We start from the raw sequence: 22,686 nt of genomic DNA on the forward strand, positions 1-22,686 counted from the left end.
CCCTGGTTTCCACAAAATAATGGCAAACTGAGGCATATTGGACATTAGAAGTTGTTGTGCATTGGGACATATTGCACATTGGAATGTGTGCATTAGGCTATATTGTACATGGGGACACAAAGTACACCGACACACGATTCATTTTGACATATTACACTTTGGAGCACATTAGATATTGGGGTATATTTCACATCAGAAAACATTGGAAAACATTGCACATTGGAACATATCATGCACTGGGAGACATTGCACATTGGAGCATATTTCATGCTGGAACACATATTGCACCTAGGAACACATTTCACATGAGCATATTTCACTTAGGAACACACTGCACATGAGCATATTGCACATAGGAACACATTTCACATGAGCATATTAAACTAAGAACACATTGCACATGAGCATAGGAAAACATCCCAATGTGAAATAATAAAGTGTATTATTATTTCACATTGGAACACATTATGTACTGGGATATATTTCGCATTGGAGCATATTACATATTGGAACACATTATATACCAAATCAAGGAACTCATTGCAGAGGAGCATATTGCACATAGGAACACATTCCCAGTGTGAAATAATAAAGTGTAGTATTATTTCACATTGGAAATACATTGCACATTGGAGCATATTGCATATTGGAACACATTATATACATGTTTATTGCACCTAGGAACATATCCCAAAGTGCAATAATAAAGTGTATTATTATTATTGTTGCACATTGGAACACATTATGTACTGGGATATATTACACAATGGAGCATATTACATATTGGAGCACATTATATACATGAGCATGTTTCACCTAGGAATACATCCCAATGTGCAATGATAAAGTGTATTATTATTATTGCACATTGGAACACATTATGTACTGGGATATATTTCACATTGGAACATATTACATATTGGAACACATTATATACATGAGCATATTTCACCTAGGAACACATCCCAATGTGCAATAATAAAATGTATTATTATTGCACATTGGAACACATTATGCACTGGGATATCTTTCACGCTGGAACATATTATGCATCCAGACATATTTGGTGTTGGGAATGTTGTGCAGCATCCATATTTGTGGATGTCTCTACTTCCTCCTTGAGAACGCAAGCATGCGCAATAGTGCAATTCATCTGCTAACTCTAATTGTAACAAATGCATCCTATTGAAAATGAATGTTTCAAACTTCTCATATAACACACAGGACTCACCTGCAGCCTCCGTCTTCGTACGGTCCGGTCCTGTCCCCGATGAACAAGCTCCACGCAGGAGGGGTCAACAAACTGCCATCGGTGAACCAGTTAGTCGGCCAGCCGCAACAGCACGGCCCCAACACCGGGCCAAATCTGGGGCCTATGGGTAAGACACAAAAAGCAGCATTTTCCTAATGTATTAAGTTGCATCAACAGCAATATAGTGTCTAGAGATGGAGGAAAACATCGCTCTAGAGTTATGCACAGAACTCGTTTTGCTTTCAGACAAACGCAAATAGATTGCTCTAGAGTTGTGCGTGGGACTCGTTTTGCTTTCAGAGGAAAGCAAATAGATCGCTCTAGAGTTGTGCGTGGAGCTCGTTCTGCTTTTGGAGAAAAGAAAATAGATTGCTCTAGAGTTGTGCGCAGAACCCGTTTTGCTTTTGGAGGAAAGCAAATAGATCGCTCTAGAGTTGTGTGCAGAACTCGTTTTGCTTTCAGAGGCACGCAAACAGATCACTCTAGAGTTGTGCGTGGAACTGGTTTTGCTTTCGAAGGAAAGCAAATAGATCGCTCTAGAGTCGTGCGCGGAATTCGTTTTGCTTTCGGAGGAAAGCAAATAGATCGCTCTAGAGTTGTGCGCGGAACTTGTTTTGCTCTCGGAGGAATGCAAATAGATCGCTCTAGAGTTGTGCGCGGAACTCGTTTTGCTTTCGGAGGAATGCAAATAGATCGCTCTAGAGTTGTGCGCGGAACTCGTTTTGCTTTCGGAGGAAAGCAAATAGATCGCTCTAGAGTTGTGTGCAGAACTCGTTTTGCTTTCAGAGGCACGCAAACAGATCACTCTAGAGTTGTGCGTGGAACTGGTTTTGCTTTCGAAGGAAAGCAAATAGATCGCTCTAGAGTCGCACGCAGAACTCGTTTTGTTTTCGGAGGAAAGCAAATAGATCACTCTAGAGTTGTGCACAGAACTCGTTTTGCTTTTTGAGGAAAGCAAATAGATCGCTCTAGAGTTGTGCGCAGAACCCGTTTTGCTTTTGGAGGAAAGCAAATAGATCGCTCTAGAGTCGCGCACAGAACTCGTTTTGTTTTCAGAGGAAAGCAAATAGATCGCTCTAGAGTTGTGCACAGAACTCGTTTTGCTTTCGGAGGAACGCAAATAGGTCGCTCTAGAGTTGTGTGCAGAACTTGTTTCACTTTCGGAAGAAAGCACATAGATTGCTCTAGAGTTGAGCGCGGAACTCGTTTTGCTTTCGGAGGAACGCAAACAGATCGCTCTAGAGTTGTGCGCGGAACTTGTTTTGCTTTCAGAGGAACGCAAATAGATCGCTCTAGAGTTGTACTCAGAACCCGTTTTCCTTCGTTACTTTCATTACCTTTGGGATTGCACCATGAGGCCCAGCGTCCACTTACCTACCAAGGAGACTTACGTTGACGTGGTCAGGCTTTGGCTGAAAGTGTTTGCAAACTCACCAGGGCTTGCTCTTCTTCCTTGGACCAGGGCCAGGAATACTGAACAGCCACCCCATGCAGTCCAACGGCGACATGAACGGCGGCCACTCCTCGCAGTCCATGGTCTCCGGGGCGCACTGCAGCCCCCCTCCGCCCTACAACCCGGATCCAAGCCTTGTCAGGTAGGTTGGTGGTCCCCCTGCTCGTGCAATTTGGTGGTCAGAATGTATTCGACACTGCCGTCATTCCCCCTACTGATTGATTTCCCTTCCTTACGCAGTTTTTTAACAGGATTGGGGTGCTCCAACTGCATCGACTACTTCACCTCACAAGGGTTGCAGACCCTTTACCAGCTGCAGAATCTAACCCTAGAGGTAACTGCGCTCTTTCGAAAAGATCCGTTGCTCCTTCTCTCTCAGAAAGCATTGCTGGGAATTGTGGGTCATGTAAGAAATTCGAAAAGGATCTCAGCTTGCACGCCACGCCACACACTCACTCTCATTGGAAAGAGAGTGTGTATGTAGCGTGCAGGCCCGGAAAGTGCATGTCTGCCAGTACCTGCAGCCGAGCGCCTCTTATTCTAGAGTAAGAGGCGCTCAGCTGCAGGTACTAGCAGGCATGTACTTTCCGGGCCTGCATGCCACATATGCATTCTCTTTCTAATGAGAGTGCATGTGTGGCATGGAGTGCAAGCTCAGTGCCTGCAGCCAAGCACTTGTTACTGAAGAGTAAGAGGCGTTCGGCTGCAGGCACTGCAGGGACGCCTGCACACCATACCACACACATCCTCTCCTTGGAAAGAGAGTGTGTGTGTGGCATGAGTAAGAGGCGCTCAGCTGCAGGTTCTAGCAGGTGCGCACTTTCTGGGCCTGCACACCACACATGCACTCTCTTTCCAATGACAGTGCATGTCTGGCATGGAGTGCATGCCCACTGCCTGCAGCCAAGCACCTGTTACTGTAGAGTAAGAGGTGCTCAGCTGCAGGCACTGCAGGGACGCCTGCAAACCACATAACACACACAATCTCTTTGGAAAGAGAGTGTGTGTGTGTGGTGCGGTATGCAGGCAGTGTATGCAGTCAAATGCCTCTTACTCTAAAGGTGCTCAGCTGCAGGCACACCTGCACACCACAATGGAAAGAGAGTGTGTGTGGTGCGGTGTACAGGCACAGGGCCTGCAGCCAAGCACCTCTTACTATAGAGTAAGAGGTGCTCGGCTGAAGGTACTGTAGGCATGCCTGTATGTCACACCACACACTCACTCTCTTTCCAAGGAGAGTATGTGTGTGTTATGATGTGCACACAGGCCCGGAAAGCACACACGCCTGCCAGTGCCTGCAGCCGAGCGCCTCCCCTAGAGTAGAAGAAATTGGAGGTAAGAAACCTCCTTAAAGCATGCACTGGGAAGGGGAGTCTGGATAGCAAGCCTCCCCATAACAGTCTGATAGAAAACAGATCTTCTGGGTACCCAAAAAGAAAATAAATTTCTGCCCTACTGATTTCGGGAGGCTCCACCAAAAGGCGGGACACGAAACGAGTCAAGAATGAACAACCAGGTGGCCTTTGTGGTCTCTTCCAACTCTAGAGTCCCATGACTTGATTCCTCTCCCACGTTTTCCTTGGTAGGACCTTGTTCTTCTGAAGATCCCCGAGCAATACCGGATGATCATCTGGAGGGGCCTCCAGGACCTGAAGCAGGGCCACGACTACGGCGCCCAGCAGCTCATCCGCTCCAGCGGCAACGCCTCCACCATCTCCATCGGCGCGTCGGGGGAGCTGCAGCGGCAGCGCGTCATGGAGGCCGTGCACTTCCGCGTGCGCCACACCATCACCATCCCCAACCGCGGCGGGGCAGACGAGTGGGCGGACTTTGGCTTCGACCTCCCGGACTGCAAGTCCCGCAAGCACTCCATCAAAGAGGAGTTCACGGAGGGGGAAATCAACTGAGGACATCAAATTTAGACAAATTCCGAAAGCCGGGCAGATACGAGACACCCAAAGTATTTCTCAGAACTTGAGGCACAACGGTGGGTCACCTCATGGAGCTACCACTCCCCTCCGAAAATGTTCTTTCCACGCGAGTCAACTTACGGTAGATGTTTTGTGTTCAGCCTATGAACATGTCTTGGTTGAAACCGACTTCTACATTCCCATTTTCTTTGTACTACGTTGTAATGCAAAGGACCAATCTGTTTGCTCCATTAAGGCGCAGTGGTTCGCTTGGAGAACCTTTGGCACAAGTAGGTTGTATTATTTCCCATCTAAACAACTTAAGGACTCAACCAGCATTAGATGTTTGGTGGTCACGTCCAACCAACGGACATGACTTGGTTGAAACCAATAGGTTGTATTCTTTCCCATCTAAACGACTTATGGACTCAACCAGCATTAGATGTTTGGTGGTCACGTCCAACCGACGGACATGACTTGGTTGAAACCAATAGGTTGTATTATTTCCCATCTGAACGACTTATGGACTCAACCAGCATTAGATGTTTGGTGGTCACGTCCAACCGACGGACATGACTTGGTTGAAACCAACAGGTTGTATTATTTCCCATCTGAACGACTTACGGACTCAACCAGCATTAGATGTTTGGTGGTCACGTCCAACCGAAGGACATGACTTGGTTGAAACCAACAGGTTGTATTATTTCCCATCTGAACGACTTACGGACTCAACCAGCATTAGATGTTTGGTGGTCACGTCCAACCCATGGACAAGACTTGGTTGAAACCAACTGATAGTTCCCATTTGCCGGTTCATGGGTAGAGTCTTTGGTAGTTTGTGTTCTTTCCATGCTACACAACTTCTGCACTCAACCACCAGTAGATGTTTCGTGGTCACACTCAACAGAGAAACATCTTGGTTGAAACCGACCAACCAGAATTAGATGTTTTGTGGTCGCATTCCACAGAGGAACATCTTGGTTGAAACCGACCCACCAGCATTAGATGTTTGGTGGTCACATTCCACAGAGGAACATCTTGGTTGAAACCAATCCACCAGCATTAGGTGTTTGGTGGTCACGTTCAATAGAGGAACATCTTGGTTGAAACCAATCAACCAGCATTAGATATTTGTTGGTCACGTTCAACAGAAGAACATCTTGGCTGAAACCGACCCACCAGCATTAGATGTTTGGTGGTCACGTTCAACTTGGTTGAAACCAACTGATACGTTGCCATGTTCTTTGTACAAAGGACCCACTGAGGACCACTATGTTCCTCAAGATCTATCTTCTCAAAGACGGTTAGACTGGATGGCCCTTGCGCTCTCCTTCAACTCTTGACTTTGGTTTTAATCCATGGCTTCTCCTGCCTTGGAGCATCACGAAGACTGCTTGGTACCAAACTTATTTCCTTCAATAGACTGCCAAAAAAAATGTCTCCCCGTCCCCGAATCCTACCATTCTTTCTGGAATGAAAAAACAACTTTTTATAATTCCACGATCCCTCGCATTAGAGGGACCTTTCTGTGTATGTTGTACATATCCTATGTTGTTGTAAAGTCTATTTGTGTGTGTGTCTGTGTGGACAGATGAGTAAGACATACTACGCCGCGAACACAAAGAGGAAGATTCTTTTATTCCTATCCCAATCCTGCCAAGAAAATAAAAATACACGCTGGACATTCCAAAAATACATAAATCCCTCTTACTATAGAGTAAGGCGCTCGGCTGCAGGCACTGCACAACATGCCACACACACACATTCCTTGGAAAGAGTGTGTGTGTGTGGCATGCAGGCACAGCGAATGCAACCGAACACCTCTTACTTTAAAGTAAGGCGCCCAGCTGCAGGCACTGCACACCATGCCAGACACACACATTCCTTGGCATGCAGCCGAATGCCTCTTACTCTAGAGTAAGGCGCTCGGCTGCAGGCACTGCACAACATACCAGACACATACATTCCTTGGAAAGAGTGTGTGTGTGTGTGGCGTGCAGGCACAGTGCCTGCAGCCAAGCACCTCTTACTCTAGAGTAAGGCGCTCGGCTGCAGGCACTGCACACCATGCCAGACACACACATTCCTTGGCATGCAGCCGAATGCCAGCTGAAGGCACTGTACACCGCACCACACATTCACTCTCTTTCCAAGGAGAGTGTGTATGTGTTGTGATGTGCACACAAGCCCGGAAAGCACACGCGTCTGCCAGTGTCTGCACCTAAACTAGGAGTAGCTGTCGCACACAAACACAAAGAGTGTTTTGCTTGGTCAGTTGTGAGATTTGTTTCCGTTTCACGATCATGCTATATTTGGGGTAAAATGTGTTAGTTTTATAGCTCTCTCTCTTTTTGTTAGTAACACAATAAACGTATTGCAAATGTTGTTTGCTCCCAAAGGGAGAAGGAAACCTGTCTATCTGGCTCTGTCTTGTGTGTAGACACGTACGTCTATCTCCATGTGTGTGCGTTTTCCTGTCTTGATAATTATTTATTTACAGTATTTATATTCCGCCCTTCTTTCTCACTCAGGACGGATCACAATGCACATGTACATGGCAAAACATTCAATGCCATTAAACATACGATATATAGACAGACACAGAGGCAATTTAACATTTTCCGGCTTCTTGAGAGTATGCTCGATTCCGGCCACAGAATCGAGCATAGCCTCGATTCTAATGCTTCATCATCCACTGTGGCACCCGAGCCCTTGATGGGAGTACTTCCTCATTCTTCCACACGTTTTTATGGTGATGTAAAATAGTTTAATTAGCCTTCCCGCATCTGCCGCTTCATCATCCACTGTGACACCTGAGCCCTTGATGGGAGTACTTCCTCATTCTTCCACACGTTTTTATGGTGACGTAAAATAGTTTAATTAGCCTTCCCGCATCTGCCGCTTCATCATCCACTGTGACACCCGAGCCCTTGATGGGAGTACTTCCTCATTCTTCCACACGTTTTTATGGTGACGTAAAATAGTTTAATTAGCCTTCCCGCATCTGCCGCTTCATCGTCCGCTGTGACACCCGAGCCCTTGATGGGAGTACTTCCTCATTCTTCCACACGTTTTTATGGTGACGTAAAATAGGTACTGCATAAAGCAGTTCCTAAATTTCCTACTCGACAGATGTAAATTTCCTGCTCGACAATAAATTTCCTACTCGACAGTCTTTCGAGCTGCTTAGGTCAAAAGCGAGCTAGGCTATTAATGGTCGGGAGCTCAATCCAAACCGGGCTGGCTTCAAACTCTTGGTCAGTAGTGATTTATTGCAGCTGGCTCGGTCAAACAAACAAACTAAACAAAAAAGGGAAACTCTCAGAGAACTGAGACCCAAGGCAATATTATTAGTGGAAATTAACCTTTAATCATCTTCATAATTGACAGGACTTTGGTTAGAAGGCACCGTTCTTCGATCTGGTCTGGAGCTTCTTACCATTCGTTGTTTATCTGTAGTTAGTTTCCATCCACAGGAATCCCAAACACGACCCGTTTGTGTCGAAATCGCTCCACAATCTATGAACATTCCTCACATTATCCGGTTCTCTCGTTCCAGAGAAGACAATTCTGTGAAGTTTGCACAATTTTCTTCTGAAGGTAGCTTTTGCTATGTCCCTTGAAGTCTTCCCAGAAATGGTTTCTGGGTACCCATCTATGTCTCTGGTCGTACCCCAACCACAGGGAACTAGGTTCGGTTCTGGGACCCATTTCCATCACAATTGCAGAAACCATCAAGGAAACTCGGTCTTGTCGTCAACGTCCTTCTTGCCAGTTACTCAGTCAACCGGTTTCCTTGATATCGTCGATTCATAGGGTTTTGTCAGGTATTGACAGAAAGCCGCCTGCAAGCAAAATAAAAGACAGAGATGAAGCAACAAAAGAGGGGAAGGCTCGTATTAAAGATTGTGACCATATCGCAAAACACAAGCAAGAAGGCACAACTAGTAAAAACTTGAACATAGAAAACTTCCAGGATATTAAAATCCAAGTCTTGACTTGAACCAAGAGCAAGAGAACGCAGGCTTAGCTTCTCACTCTCGTACAGCGTTGCCTGAACTAATCTTAAACAACTTGTTTAATAGCCACCCATGAAAGCATTATGTCTCCCGTGAATTTTTCCCCCAACTTTCCCACGTAATCTATTTTCGGTTCTGATTTGTAAATGGAGACTTTCATTGTTCTCCGTAGATACATGTGGTTTCTCCTTATCACTCCGCTCTTCATTCGGTTCCTTGTTTTCTATTGTTTTCTATTCCAGGATATTAAAATCCAAGTCTTGACTTGAACCAAGAGCAAGAGAACGCAGGCTTAGCTTCTCACTCTCACACAGTGTTGCCTGAACTGATCCTAAAGTAAACAACTTGTTTAATAGCCACCCATGAAAGCATTATGTCTCCCGTGAATTTTCTCCCCAACTTTCCCACGTAATCTATTTTCGGCTCTGATTTGTAAATGGAGACTTTCATTGTTCTCCATAGATACATGTGGTTTCTCCTGGGAACTCTCCTTATCACTCCACTCTTCATTCGGTTCCTTGTTTTCTATTGTTTTCTATCCCAGGATATTAAAATCCAAGTCTTGACTTGAACCAAGAGCAAGAGAACGCAGGCTTAGCTTCTCACTCTCACACAGCGTTGCCTGAACTGATCCTAAAGTAAACAACTTGTTTAATAGCCACCCATGAAAGCATTACGTCTCCCATGAATTTTCTCCCAAACTTTCCCACGTAATCTATTTTCGGCTCTGATTTGTAAATGGAGACTTTCATTGATCTCCATAGATACATGTGGTTTGTCAGAGTATTTGCAGCGCAGCAGTAGTTGGATGGAAGCAGTGAAGCGCAGAACGAAGAGACACTCAGAGACGTTGCTAAAACTATTTACAAAGTTTTGCTGTATGCAGCAGTAATCAACACAAACAGACTTGCAGACGACAGATGAACACAGGACTGTTCTGTTCTCCAACAGAACTTGACTCGAACTCTAGGCAGACAGAACTCAACTGAACTGACGCAATCCGTTATGCACAAACACTTGTGTCTGGATACTCCCTAGTTCCAGCCACACATCAAGGTCATCAAAGCTTCTTGGCAATCAATATGCACAAACACTTGTGTCTGGATACTCCCTAGTTCCAGCCACACATCAAGATCATCAAAGCTTCTTGGCAATCAATATGCACAAACACTTGTGTCTGGATACTCCCTAGTTCCAGCCACACATCAAGGTCATCATAGCTTCTTGGCAATTAACTCTTTCCACACTATGGTACATTCTGGATGATGCAATCAGTTGCAATACAAGCATGGCACAAATTGCATTTAAACACTACCAATACACAAATCCCACATTAACATGGTTTCTCCTGGGAACCCTCCTTATCACTCTGCTCTTCACTCGGTTCCTTGTTTTCTATTGCTACTTCTAACTCCTCGGCCTGGCCTTGAGAACCTGAACTTTCCGAGCCAGTTTCCTCACTGAGAGAAACATCATTTCCTAGACTTGAGAGCCCATCACTTTGTGCCACAGCAAAGCCCACAATCCTCTGAAAATACTCAGTTAAACCATCAGCCTCTGGCATCAATGCCCCTGTTGTTCCTCACTGGAAATCCGCAGGAGCCTTCCTCATATCCGTGGCCACTGCAGGTCTTCCCTCCGTGTTTTGGGGCCGGAACGTTGCATTGCCGGGTTCGGCTCACAATGGCGAGTCCGCAGGAGACGGGGCAAGGAGTCCACGAGGTCCAAGCAGACCACCCTCCGTCCACTGTTGAGGAGACAAAACACCAAATGCCCCTTGTGATATGGGATGTCATGTTGCAAGCTGTTCAGTGCATAATTTGCACCCACTCCCCATCGCAGCTCAAAACATGTATTAGGTTCCCAGGACGAATCCCATGGTATCATGGCAGTGGGACCGGTACCTGGACACGGTTTGCTCTCACACATGGCGAACTGGACCTTCTCTCCTTGGCACGGCTTCCCTCCTCCGGAAGGTCCAGGGCTGTCACAGGTCCGGATCCGTTCCTTGACCCCTGCACACGTCTCCGTACACATCGACCAGGGTGACCATTCTGACCAGTGGCCATCCACTAAGGGAAAGAAGGAGAAACATAGACTACATTTTGGTGGCAATCAATGTGTGTGTGGAGACAGGAACCAAGGATTCTAGAGTAAGAGGCGCTTGGCTGCAAGCCCTGGCAGGCACGGGTGCTCTAAGTTGGCCTGCACACCACACATGAACTCTCCTTGGAAAGACTGTATGTGTGGTGTGCAGGAGTGCCCATGCTTGCCAGGGCCTGCAGCCAGCTGAGTAAGAGGTGCTCGGCTGCAGGCCCTGGCAAGTGCAGGTATTCTGGGCCTGCCTGCACACCAGACACGCACTCTCTTTGGAAAGAGAGTGCATGTGCAGTGTGCAGGAGGGCCCGTGCCTGCCAGGACCTGCAGCCAGCTGAATAAGAGGCGCTCAGCTGCAGGCCCTGACAAGCACAGGTGCTCTATGCTTGCCTGCACATCATACATGCACTTTCTTTGGAAAGTGGGTGTGTGTGTTGTGCAGGAGGGCCCGTGCCTGCCAGGGCCTGCAGCCAGCCGAGCACCTCTTACTCTAGAAGCGCTTGGCTGCAGGTCCTGGCAGGTGAAGGCACTTTGGGCCTGCTTGCATGTCACATATGCACTCTCTTTCCAAGAAGGGTACACGTGTGGCATGTAAGAGCGCCCGTGCCTGTCAGGACCTGCAGCCAGCCACGTGCCTCCTACTCTAGAGTAGAAACAGAAGGTAAGAAGAAGCCTCCTTAAACTGCGCACTGGTAAGGGAAGCCCCTCCCTCCCAATAATTGGGCCAATAGAAAACGGATCTTTTGACACCAGAGAGTGAAAATAGATATCTGCAGATTTTTTGGCACCGAAAATAGATATCTATCTGCTCTCCTGATTTCGGAAGGTGCTCAAAAAGCAGATCAGGACCCCCGCTGAAAGCCAGGACACGAAACAGGTCAGGTTTTACCCCGAATGCACAACACTATTGTCTCAGTTTGCGAGGCGATTTTATCTCCTGTTTTGGACACAAAACCAACCTTACCGGGACAAGACGGGAGGTCAAGGCACGGCTTGAGGTCGGCAGAAGGACCCACACAGCGCATGCCGCTCTCCGGGTGAGTGCACCGGCGGATCCGGATCCGGTTCTGGAAGCCGCAGGTGGCGGAACAGACGGACCACGGAGACCAAGGGGTCCAGGTGCTTTTGGCTGCAAGGGGAGAGAAGAGCAGACGAAGAGCAGTCTTACTCCTTCTTCTCCTTCTCTTCTAAAGTACTTAACCACAACTCATTGGTGGAGAAGCAAACAAAAAATCCCGAGTTTAGAAATAGTACAAAATCAACCAAGGAGTGATACTTTTGATTGGTCAACCGATCAAGGCCCAAGAGATATTGTGGGCTGATAGAAAGACAAATAATTGGGTCCTAGAACAAACCAACTCTTCCTAGAAGCTAAGATGACCTCAACAACATAGGCTGTCGTATTTTAGACATGCCACAAGACGGCAAGGTTCAGTAGAAAAGTCAAGGTGGAAAGCAATAAGGAGGAGCGAAGGCTTAAGCATCAGAGTCGTTTGTTCGTTACCAGCGAAAGCTGACTACTCCTGCTTCCGATTTATAGCCCACGGTTCCCAATTACTTTAGCGTTTCTGGCAGCTATTCTAGCTGAACAGGGTCTCTGTTCTGTTTTCTTTCGCCTTTCCTGAAATGTGGGCACTTGCAAGAACTCCTCCTCTGATTCCTGAACACTTTCCTGCTCCCCTTCTTCTTCTGAAGACAAGGAATCCCTAACAGGAGGAAGACCACGTTCCAGATGGAAAGACTCAATCAAGGAAGCGATGGCCTTCAGTCATCTATGCTGACGATACAGTGACTTGGGTGTCTCTCATTCATAGGTTCACCATAAGTCAAAGTCAATGTGACAACTGTGTCAGAAATATAATGTGGGTAAGGTGGACCTTCAACCTATCTGGGGTGGCTTCGGACATGACTTTATGGAAAAATATTGCGTCTTGTTACCTCTGCAGTGGATGCCGTCGCCAACGAACCCGCTTTGGCACATGCAGTCGTAAGAGCCCAAAGTGTTCAAGCACACTGCGTCGCGGTTGCAGGAATGGCTTCCCTTTATGCATTCATCCACGTCTAAAAAACAAGGCGCGAGAGAAGCAACGTCAAGTTTTCTATCCTCGTGTCCAGTTGAGGAGAGAGTCGACGCTTCCTCTACCTATGCAGGTGACCCGACCGTCTCCTTCGAAACCTTCCGGGCAGCGGCACAAATAAGACCCGTAGATGTTGACACACTCTGCCTCTGGAAGGCAGCTCGTCCCGTCCGCACACTCATCCACGTCTTTAAAGAAAAAGGAAATGAGTTTAAGTACCTGGTGCAAATAGGTTGCAAACCACTGCCTTGGAGGGTCACACCACCATAATAAGACAACTTGGAAAGGTCTAAATCTGGAACTCGTTTATGTTTCATAGACACCTTCTGTATATGGTCTGAAGATTATATATACACAATATTGTACAAGAAACAAATGTTGCGTATACTGAACCGATTGCATGACTTCCGAAGAGCTGTACAACAGCCACTATCGGTGGAAAGGTTTCCTATAATTATTATTATTGTTGTTGTTGTTGTTGTTGTTGTGTGATACATAACAAGATGAATACACAGCAAACAAGATCACAATGCTGGCTGTTGTATTGGATCACGTGTCGGATATTATTATTATTATTATTATTATTATTATTATTATTATTATTATATATGCAACAAGATCACTATGCTGGCTGTTGTATTGGATCACGTGTCGGACATCATTATTATTATTATTATTATTATTATTATTATTATTATTATTATTATTATTAGAGAGGTTTCCATCTATTATTATTGTCATCATCTTCTTTATTTCTATCCCGTCTTTCTCCTCATGGAAACCCAACGAACACACCTAATATTAATGAAAATCAGAGATACAAAAATATGACTTGCCCAAGGCCACCCAACGGGTTCCCATGGCTGAGTGAGGATTTGTATTCTCCCTCTACATTGTAAACTTCCTGAAAAACTCACAATAAAAACTATTTTTTTAAAAAAAGGATTTGCATTCTGCTTTTGAGAGTTGTAGTCCGACACTCGGACCACAACGGAAGGCAAGTCACTTGCGTCTCTGGTTCAAGAAATGTCAATATTTTACAGCGAGGAGCAAGTTTGTTCGCTGTATTCATATATATTGCTCAATGGCATATTGAGAATTAGCTTTGTACTGAGCTCTAATAAATTAATAATAATAATAATAATAATAATAATAATAATAATAATAATAATAATAATTTTATTTTTATACCCCGGCCCATCTCCCCGAAGGGACTCAGGGCAGCTTACATGGGGCCAAGCCCAGGCAACAGACAATATAAAAACACAACAATAAAGCAAAGGCATCAAGAAGCAAAGCTCACAATGATTTACCGACACAGTGTACACCGTTTCCCTCAAATCCGGGCTTGCAGTAACAGTTGGCCGCGTTGCGATTCCCAACACACGTTTTGCTGATATCTGGCAGGAAAAAAGAGAACACAACGATGGAGTTTATGAAATAACTATAATATTGTGGCACAGGAAGACATCCATCGGCGGGACACTACAAGCTGCCGACTTTAGTGACACCGATGTCTTATCATGTCCCATTCCCAAAACATTCGTAAACCGATAACACTAGGAGTCCTCTGTTTGGAAGCACCCTGAATCAACATTATATTAAATCATGTCTCCGAGCCACAAAGTGATCTTTTAGAAAGAGAGATCTAGTACCTTTCTTCACGAGGAAGAGCCTCTGAGCTACCAACACACGTCCGGGAAGGTCGGGGCTGAAATCGTAAACCAGTGCTCGGATGTAGCCAAAATCTTGTTCCCTGGGGAAAGGCAAAGAGAGGTGGAAATGGGACAATTGTGGAGACCCCTAAATTTATTTATTTACATCATTTATTTACGCTTTCATCTCCCAATGTTTGAACTTCCCCTTTTCCTAGCGTCATGACGTAAATAATAACACGGGACACAAAACTGTTATACGAGTATATATTAGATGTGTGCAATTCGGGTAAACTGTGTAAGAGGCACTCGGCTGCAGGCCCTGGCAGATGCGGGCGCTCTGGGCCTGCCTGCATGACACATGGACTTTCTTTCCACGGAAAGTACATGTGTGGCATGTAGGACTTCCACCTCTTTCCAACAATGAAGTTATTCTTGCTTATGTGGTGTGCAGGAGTGCCTGTGCCTGCCAGGGCCTGCAGCCAGCTGTGTAAGAGGCGCTCGGCTGCAGGCCCTGGCAGATGCGGGCGCTCTGGACCTGCCTGCATGCCACATATGGACTTTCTTTCCACTGAAAGTACATGTGTGGCATGTAGGACTTCCACCTCTTTCCAACAATAAAGTTATTCTTGCTTGTGTGGTGTGCAGGAGTGCCTGTGCCTGCCAGGGCCTGCAGCCAGCTGTGTAAGAGGCGCTCAGTTGCAGGCCCTGGCAGATGCGGGCGCTCTGGGCCTGCCTGCATGCCACATATGGACTTTCTTTCCACGGAAAGTACATGTGTGGCATGTAGGACTTCCACCTCTTTCCAACAATAAAGTTATTTTTGAAGGGCAAGCATTTTTCAGATGATAAGACTCTGATTTCCGAAGTCGCAACGTGGCTTTTGAAGCAGCTTGTCGACTTTTACAAGCAAGGTGTTTAGAGTTGTGAAGTGTGTGTCTCTATAGGGAGGAGTGTTGGTGTTATTGTGCTGCAAGTGTGAAATGTTTTGTGGGGTTTTGCAACTGTGTATTCCAGCATGGTTTCCAGCAGCACACGGGTTAATGGCAGGCCAGCTTGATTGATAGCCTGCCTAGCCAATAGGTCAAGCCTTCCAGTCTCAGAAGTGCCGACAGGACATTTGTCATTCTGCTATGGAATGTGGGAGTTGCCGGCAGAAGTGCAAAGAGGGAGGACATGCTTTGCCCTTGTTTGGGAAAGCATGGGTCCTATGAGCGATGGACTTTGTAGTTGTATATAATTGAATATAATAAAGCCTTAGAACCGCTGTGGTCAGCTGAATTACGACGGTGGTGTCGTTTGTCGGTGCTGCTTATAGCCAGATACTTAAGCGGTCTACTTCTAAAGACCAATCTGGAATAGTTTACACCCTTAATTGAGTTAGTAGAGAATTGTCTGCTTTGTGGTGGAACAAAATCCCTGCCTTTGTTTCTATAGGCAAGCGTACTTTAAGCTTCCGATCTCGATCCCTTCCGTGGCGTCAACCAGGACCACCGGAGAGCTGCCCAGCACTGCCATTGGCCGCGGCTCCTTGGTCCACTGGACAAAGCTGGAAGGAGAAAGCTGGAGGTACTGGGGCAAGTAAATGGCGACAGCATCCCCTTCCAAGAACTCGCCCAGCTCTAGAACGGAAAAGAGACAAGGCAATCGAGAAGCCATTCAATGTACTTACTCATAAGAATCTCGCTCTCTTCACATCATAACCCAAAGTAATATTAGAAGGTGGCACAGTGTAGAATGGGTGCAGACGGGCACCACTTGAACTGCCATGGTCCAATGCTTTGGACTCCTAGGAGTTGTAGGTTTGATATTTCTGCCATCACCAAACTGCCTATCCCAGGATTCCATAGCATTTAACCATCTTCCAAAACATGAATCCATGAACATGAGCACAAGACTTGACCAAAGATCTTAGACAAGGACTTGAACGTGGTACAGGAACAAGACCCAAGATGTACACGGTAACACCCAACACGTTTAAGGTCCACAGGCCATGAAGTCATGCCTTTGACATCTGGCCGGTTTCAAGGATTTCTCACGAAGTTTCCATGACTCCCGTAATCTGACTCCTTCCTCCCGGAGATCGAGTCTCCTACTGATCTCAAGGGAAAGATCTTTCCCCTCCAGTTCCTTATCTTCAGTTGCCAAGGCACGACTAGGAGAAAGGTCGTATCTTCCGTTACCAAAGAACGGAGGTTGAAATCCAAACACCCTCTCTATCTCCTTCCCCTCCAGTTCCTTATCTTCAGTTGCCAAGGCACGACTAGGAAAAAGGTCTTATCTTCCGTTACCAAAGAACGGAGGTTGAAATCCCAATCTCTATCTACATCTCTGAGGTTCTTCTGAGAAGGACTAAGCTTTTACCTTCTACCGTTCTACTCCGAGAAGGAGATGGTTCCTTTTTTGATGAGTGTTTGATCAGAGTTTACTCACACTGAACCATAGAGACGTCAAGGTTTTGTGTATTGATTTTTTACTCTAATTGAGACTTTACAAGTTCTCCTCAGCTTGTCGAGTCAAAATAAGGTCCACAATCAGTCAAGTACTGAGTGAATCCCAAGTTGAGCAGACTTACCTATAGGTCTGCTGTCCAGCACAAAGTAGTATCTCAAGCTAGACGGATTCAACATCTCAAAGACCGTCAGATCGTACACCTCCGCCTTGGCTGGTTTGTCCGGCGATGGGTGCAGCCTCACTTCCGCCCAGAAAAGGTTTGGGTAAAAATCGTCCTCCTTGATGGAAAGCAGGGTCAGCGCCAGGCCGTGGTGGCCCATAACCACCCTCAGAGTGTCGCCCAGCCTTCTTCGATAACTGCAAGGCAATGGACACAATTCAGAGCTAAATCCTTGTCCTCACCCTCAATATGTGCAACACTGACCCAAATTGGCTTTGGGACGTTTCTCAATATAGACAGCAAGTGAAAGCAGCAAACAATAATGCAAATATCAAATTTAAGAACATGAGGCTTAAAGTATTGTTGAAGTAAGGAGAAATAATTGTAAGTTTAGCTACTTTTATATATTTTACAATGAAGACTTAAGTAATTTCTGTGCCAGATCCTGCAGCTGGGTAGAAAGGGCTGTCGTTCAGCTTCTGCCTTGCCAATCTGTTTTCGTCCAGCTTCTGCCTTGCCAATCTGTTTTCGTCCAGCTTCTGCCTTGCCAATCTGTTTTCGTCCAGCTTCCGCCTTGCCAATCTCTTTTCGTCCAGCTTCCGCCTTGCCAATCTCTTTTCGTCCAGCTTCCGCCTTGCCAATCTCTTTTCGTCCAGCTTCCGCCTTGCCAATCTCTTTTCGTCCAGCTTCCGCCTTGCCAATCTCTTTTCGTTCAGCTTCCGCCTTGCCAATCTCTTTTCGTCCAGCTTCCGCCTTGCCAATCTCTTTTCGTCCAGCTTCCGCCTTGCCAATCTCTTTTCGTTCAGCTTCCGCCTTGCCAATCTGTTTTCGTTCAGCTTCCGCCTTGCCAATCTGTTTTCGTTCAGCTTCCGCCTTGCCAATCTCTTTTCGTTCAGCTTCCGCCTTGCCAATCTCTTTTCGTTCAGCTTCCGCCTTGCCAATCTGTTTTCGTTCAGCTTCCGCCTTGCCAATCTGTTTTCGTTCAGCTTCCGCCTTGCCAATCTGTTTTCGTTCAGCTTCCGCCTTGCCAATCTGTTTTCGTTCAGCTTCCGCCTTGCCAATCTCTTTTCGTTCAGCTTCCGCCTTGCCAATCTCTTTTTGTTCAGCTTCCGCCTTGCCAATCTCTTTTTGTTCAGCTTCCGCCTTGCCAATCTCTTTTCGTGCAGCTTCCGCCTTGCCAATCTCTTTTCGTCCAGCTTCCGCCTTGCCAATCTCTTTTCGTCCAGCTTCCGCCTTGCCAATCTCTTTTCGTTCAGCTTCCGCCTTGCCAATCTGTTTTCGTTCAGCTTCCGCCTTGCCAATCTGTTTTCGTTCAGCTTCCGCCTTGCCAATCTGTTTTCGTTCAGCTTCCGCCTTGCCAATCTCTTTTCGTTCAGCTTCCGCCTTGCCAATCTCTTTTTGTTCAGCTTCTGCCTTGCCAATCTCTTTTCGTTCAGCTTCTGCCTTGCCAATCTGTTTTCGTTCAGCTTCTGCCTTGCCAATCTCTTTTCGTTCAGCTTCTGCCTTGCCAATCTCTTTTCGTTCAGCTTCTGCCTTGCCAATCTCTTTTCGTTCAGCTTCTGCCTTGCCAATCTCTTTTCGTTCAGCTTCTGCCTTGCCAAGTTGGGTGAGCTCCCGTCTGTCAGCTCTAGCTTGCGAGGACATGAGAGAAGTCTCCCAGTAACACACCCGGGCAATGTCCCCTGGGCAATGTCTTTGTAGATGGCCAATCCTCTCACACCAGAAGCAACTTGCAGTATGCTCTCAAGTCGCTTCTGACACAATAAAAAAAAAGTACGGCAATCTAAGTCACACATAATACACCCACCTATTTAGCATGTATTCTCAACACGGTATGCCGAGAGATGTACATCCACTCATACTTTGACTTGAGGGTCATATTTGGGGTTGTCATACCTGTTGAATTGCGGGCTTTGTCCAGAGTAGAATTTGTACCACTGCACGATGTACGGTGGGACGTTGCCGGAGGTGGAGACCGAGACATTGAAGGTGACGTTTGGTTCCGTTACCATGAGATGACACACTTGAACTCCCACGTCATCGCAGGCAGATGCGTTGGACACGGTGACACGAAATACAGGGTCTATGTAGGCAACAAAGGCAGTTCTGGCTTTCTTTTCTGAATGGAAGTTGTTCCTTATATATTTCCTTATATTTACCAGGGTCATTGTTGTCTTCCCATCTCCAACTCACCTTGGCAGATGCGTATCCCGTCTCCTCTGTATCCCGGTAAGCAACGGCAGTAGAAATCCAACGTGAGCTCATCTTGTTGACAAACTGCCTTCTGGTGACAATGAATCTGTCTTTCAACGCATTCCTGTTTATATGGATCTAAGGAAGTGAGGACAACAAAAATAAATCTATAAACCGAGGAGCGCTTCCAGTAGACTTTAAGGATGCATACCCTTTTCCCCCAAAAATAAGACCTAGTAGAAGTTTTGCTGTATCATAGATTGTTGTACATGGAAATAATGGTAGTAACAAGAAATTCTTGATAGGATTCAGTTTGTCTGGTTATGCTGGTTTGCGATGACGACTACCTAACAATCTATATATATAAAAACTAGCTTTGCCCAGCCACGCGTTGTTGTGGCTTATGGGAATTTCTTGTTGGCCAGGTGGAATAGCAGTGAATAGCCTTGCAGTCTCAAAGCCTGGCTGTTTTCTGGAGTAGCTGGAGCTTTTTGTTGTATGAACGTAGAGGCATGGATGAGGGGTTGTGCTGCCAAGTTTAGTGTTTCTGGGATGTGTAGTTTTGTTGTTTTATCCTAGGCCGAAATTTCATTACCCTTTTATATATATAGATGTAATGTGTGTTTTTCCCATGGAGTAAACAACAAAACCACTAGACCAAATCATACCAAATTTGGCCACAAGAGACATAGTCATCCAATCTACGTCTTTCAATAAAAAAACCTAGAAAAATAAAGTCCAAATGATAGAAAATCCCCAATTGCTTATCGCGCATGCGCAGAGGCCCCCCGGGAACTGAAACAACAACATTATCCAGAGGACCTCGTAGCTGTATGCGGATCCTAACACGACTTTAAAAAAAATTTGCCAGGATGGAACAACCTTGCAGCTTCAAAGCCAGGCTGTTTCCTAACCAGGGGGATCCTCCATTGGCCACCTTGAATACCACTGAACAGCCTTGCAGCTTCAAAGCCAGGCTGCTTCCCAACCAGAGGGATCCCTGTCGGGTTCTCTTCTCCCAGTTGTGCTGTGGGTCAGTCTTCCACCAGAAAAAGCGCCAAGACACACGCTGGTAGATTCCAACAGGTTTTATTGTACAGAATACCAGAACCTTCTCTTTGGCCCATTTATATAGGGGCTCTCACATACCAGAGGGTAATTGAGGTTCTATGGCTGGCCCGTTTTATGGCTGGCATCTGTTCTTTGTCAGCGCTTGCTCTGAGTTCGGAGATGTCAAAGATCGGAGATCAGGACATCATCATTGTACAGAATACCAGAACCTTCTCTTTGGCCCATTTATATAGGGACTCTCTCATACCAGAGGGTAATTGAGGTTCTATGGCTGGCCCGTTTTATGGCCGGCATCTGTTCTTTGTCAGCCGACCGGAGATGTCAAAGATTGGAGATCATGACAATATCTAACGACATGACTATGCCACAGCAATGTGTGGTCGGGCACAGCTAGTATATAATAAATATTGAACTTTTTGTTCTAAACAAGACATCCCCTGGGAATAAGACCTAGCGCATCTTTGGCAGAAAAAAATTAATATAATGAATATAAGGGGCTTACCTTGGATCTTGCTCAGATTTTGCGTCGCGGCGAGGCGTAAGAGGAAGAAGAGGAAAAAATCCAGGAGGGTGGACAGCATTTTTACTTAGAAACAATACACGTCACCTGCATTTTCCTAGTTACAAGTGGGACTCAGGTGACAACGTGGCTCCAGGTCTGCTGGTGAGGCCTATCAAAGTATCCTTGTACCTGGAAACTGCAGGTGTCATGGCCTCGAGTCCGGGTTTGTTCTGTTCTGAAGCTTCCGATTCCGAGATGTGTTGGGACCTCAGGACAAAGGCCAATAGTTCTGAGCCGTGGAATTCTTAGGAAGCTTTCAAGGATGGAGCAACAACAGTCATCTACACCAGTGGTTCCCAACGAGTGGTCCGCAAGAACTAAAATATGGTCGTTACTACACCATTGCAACGAGAACAACTAGCCATCCCTTGCAGCCCCGCCCACACCAGTTACTAAAGGGAGGAGACTCTTGGCCATTGCTAATGCCTTTGCTAACAGGAAGAACCATCTGATTGGCCGTTGCTAAGGGGCATGGTTTTACCTGTCTCAGCTGTGACAGGTTTATAATAGTAGGCATGCAAATGCCTTAAAACACTCATCAGTTTGAATGGTACATTGTGTTGCTAATGGGAGGAACCGGTTGCTGACGACACTGATTCGCCTAGTTTTACCTGTCTCTGCTGTGACAGGTTTATGATAATAGGCATGCGAATGCCTTAAAACACTCATCCGTTTGAATGGTACGTTGTGTCCAAATTTCGTAGCAACATTTTTTATTTATATAGATGGTTTTCTGCAGGCGAGCAACTGGCAACTACTGGATGGCATATGTCCTGTATCAGAAATTATTGCTGATGTGGTCTCTCCAATGTGGTTTTCTGAATCGGCATCCCAAATAACCAAACCGAATCTAACGTTGACCAACAATGGATTCGTAACCCTTTTGGTACTAATGTTGGAGAGTGTTCCCTGGTCAAGTGGTCCCTGGTCAAAGTAGGCCCTGGTCAAGTGGTTCCTCATCAAAGTAAGCCCTAGTCAAGTCGTTACTCATCAAAGTAAGCCCTAGTCAAGTGGTTCCTCATCAAAGTAAGCCCTAGTCAAGTCGTTACTCATCAAAGTAAGCCCTAGTCAAGTGGTTCCTCATCAAAGTAGGCCCTGGTCAAGTGGTTCTTCATCAAAGTAGGCCCTAGTCAAGTGGTTCCTCATCAAAGTAGGACCTAGTCAAGTGGTTCCTCATCAAAGTAGGCCCTAGTCAAGTGGTTCTTCATCAAAGTAGGCCCTAGTCAAGTGGCTCTTCATCAAAGTAGGACCTAGTCAAGTGGTTCCTCATCAAAGTAGGACCTAGTCAAGTGGTTCCTTATCAAAGTAGGCCCTGGTTAAGTGGTTCCTCATCAAAGTAGGCCCTGGTCAAGTGGTTCTTCATCAAAGTAGGCCCTAGTCAAGTGGTTCCTCATCAAAGTAGGCCCTAGTCAAGTGGTTCCTCATCAAAGTAAGCCCTAGTCAAGTGGTTCCTCATCAAAGTAGGCCCTAGTCAAGTGGTTCCTCATCAAAGTAGGCCCTAGTCAAGTGGTTCCTCATCAAAGTAAGCCCTAGTCAAGTGGTTCCTCATCAAAGTAGGCCCTAGTTGTTATCGAGACCACGATCATGTGGTTCCTCATCAAAGTAGGCCCTGGCCAAGTGGGCCCTAGTCAAGTGGGCCCTGGTCATGTGTTCTCTGGTCAAAACAAGGTTGGGAACCACTGGTTTACACTAACCACAGAATGCTGTTCCAAACTGTGCAGATTCAGCCATAGGCGATACGAATGATGTGGCTCAAAGAGAAAGCTATGCTTGAGTTCACTG

At 46.1% G+C, this 22,686-nt stretch overlaps 2 protein-coding genes across 6 annotated transcripts in view; one reads left to right on the forward strand and one right to left on the reverse strand.

The window, feature by feature from the left end:
- tp73 (tumor protein p73) overlaps positions 1-7,025 on the forward strand; it is a 43,811-nt gene extending 36,786 nt beyond the window's left edge. For all 4 annotated transcript variants that reach the window (XM_062965615.1, XM_062965616.1, XM_062965614.1 and 1 more), the window contains 4 exons: positions 1,225-1,379; positions 2,715-2,847; positions 2,946-3,039; positions 4,292-7,025. In XM_062965615.1, coding sequence (XP_062821685.1) covers positions 1,225-1,379; positions 2,715-2,847; positions 2,946-3,039; positions 4,292-4,612 — 703 coding nt within the window. In that variant the 3' untranslated portion in view covers positions 4,613-7,025. The remainder of the gene's footprint in view (positions 1-1,224; positions 1,380-2,714; positions 2,848-2,945; positions 3,040-4,291) is intronic.
- LOC103281800 (uncharacterized) lies at positions 38-22,590 on the reverse strand. 2 transcript variants are annotated; one of them, XR_010001355.1, is made up of 14 exons: positions 20,845-22,590; positions 19,272-19,409; positions 18,975-19,161; positions 17,040-17,275; positions 15,912-16,086; positions 14,465-14,565; positions 14,123-14,209; positions 12,875-12,997; positions 12,670-12,792; positions 11,696-11,860; positions 10,539-10,706; positions 10,221-10,381; positions 8,055-8,460; positions 38-1,373 (listed from the first exon to the last, which is right to left on the reverse strand). XR_010001355.1 is itself a non-coding variant. In XM_062965619.1 (13 exons), the coding sequence occupies exons 1-13, from the start codon at positions 20,921-20,923 to the stop codon at positions 8,395-8,397; spliced, it is 1,809 nt and encodes a 602-aa protein (XP_062821689.1). In that variant the 5' UTR covers positions 20,924-22,590; the 3' UTR covers positions 7,963-8,394. The 2 variants fall into 2 exon arrangements, 1 of the variants encoding a protein (XP_062821689.1); XM_062965619.1 differs by lacking the exon at positions 38-1,373 and having other exon boundaries at positions 7,963-8,460.
- Positions 22,591-22,686: the final 96 nt, after the last annotated feature.

The sequence above is a fragment of the Anolis carolinensis genome, unplaced genomic scaffold (genome assembly GCF_035594765.1).
Source record: "Anolis carolinensis isolate JA03-04 unplaced genomic scaffold, rAnoCar3.1.pri scaffold_15, whole genome shotgun sequence".
Lineage (NCBI taxonomy): Eukaryota > Metazoa > Chordata > Lepidosauria > Squamata > Dactyloidae > Anolis > Anolis carolinensis.

Excerpts from the sequence above, each read along its gene's own strand:
- LOC103281800 (XM_062965619.1), bottom strand. The coding sequence starts at position 20,923 with ATGCTGTCCACCCTCCTGGATTTTTTCCTCTTCTTCCTCTTACGCCTC. Across the intron at positions 16,087-17,039 it reads GCTGGACAGCAGACCTATAG|AGCTGGGCGAGTTCTTGGAA; the intron begins GTAAGTCTGCTC and ends TTTCCGTTCTAG. Across the intron at positions 8,461-10,220 it reads AAGGCTCCTGCGGATTTCCA|GCGGCTTTCTGTCAATACCT; the intron begins GTGAGGAACAAC and ends TTTTGCTTGCAG.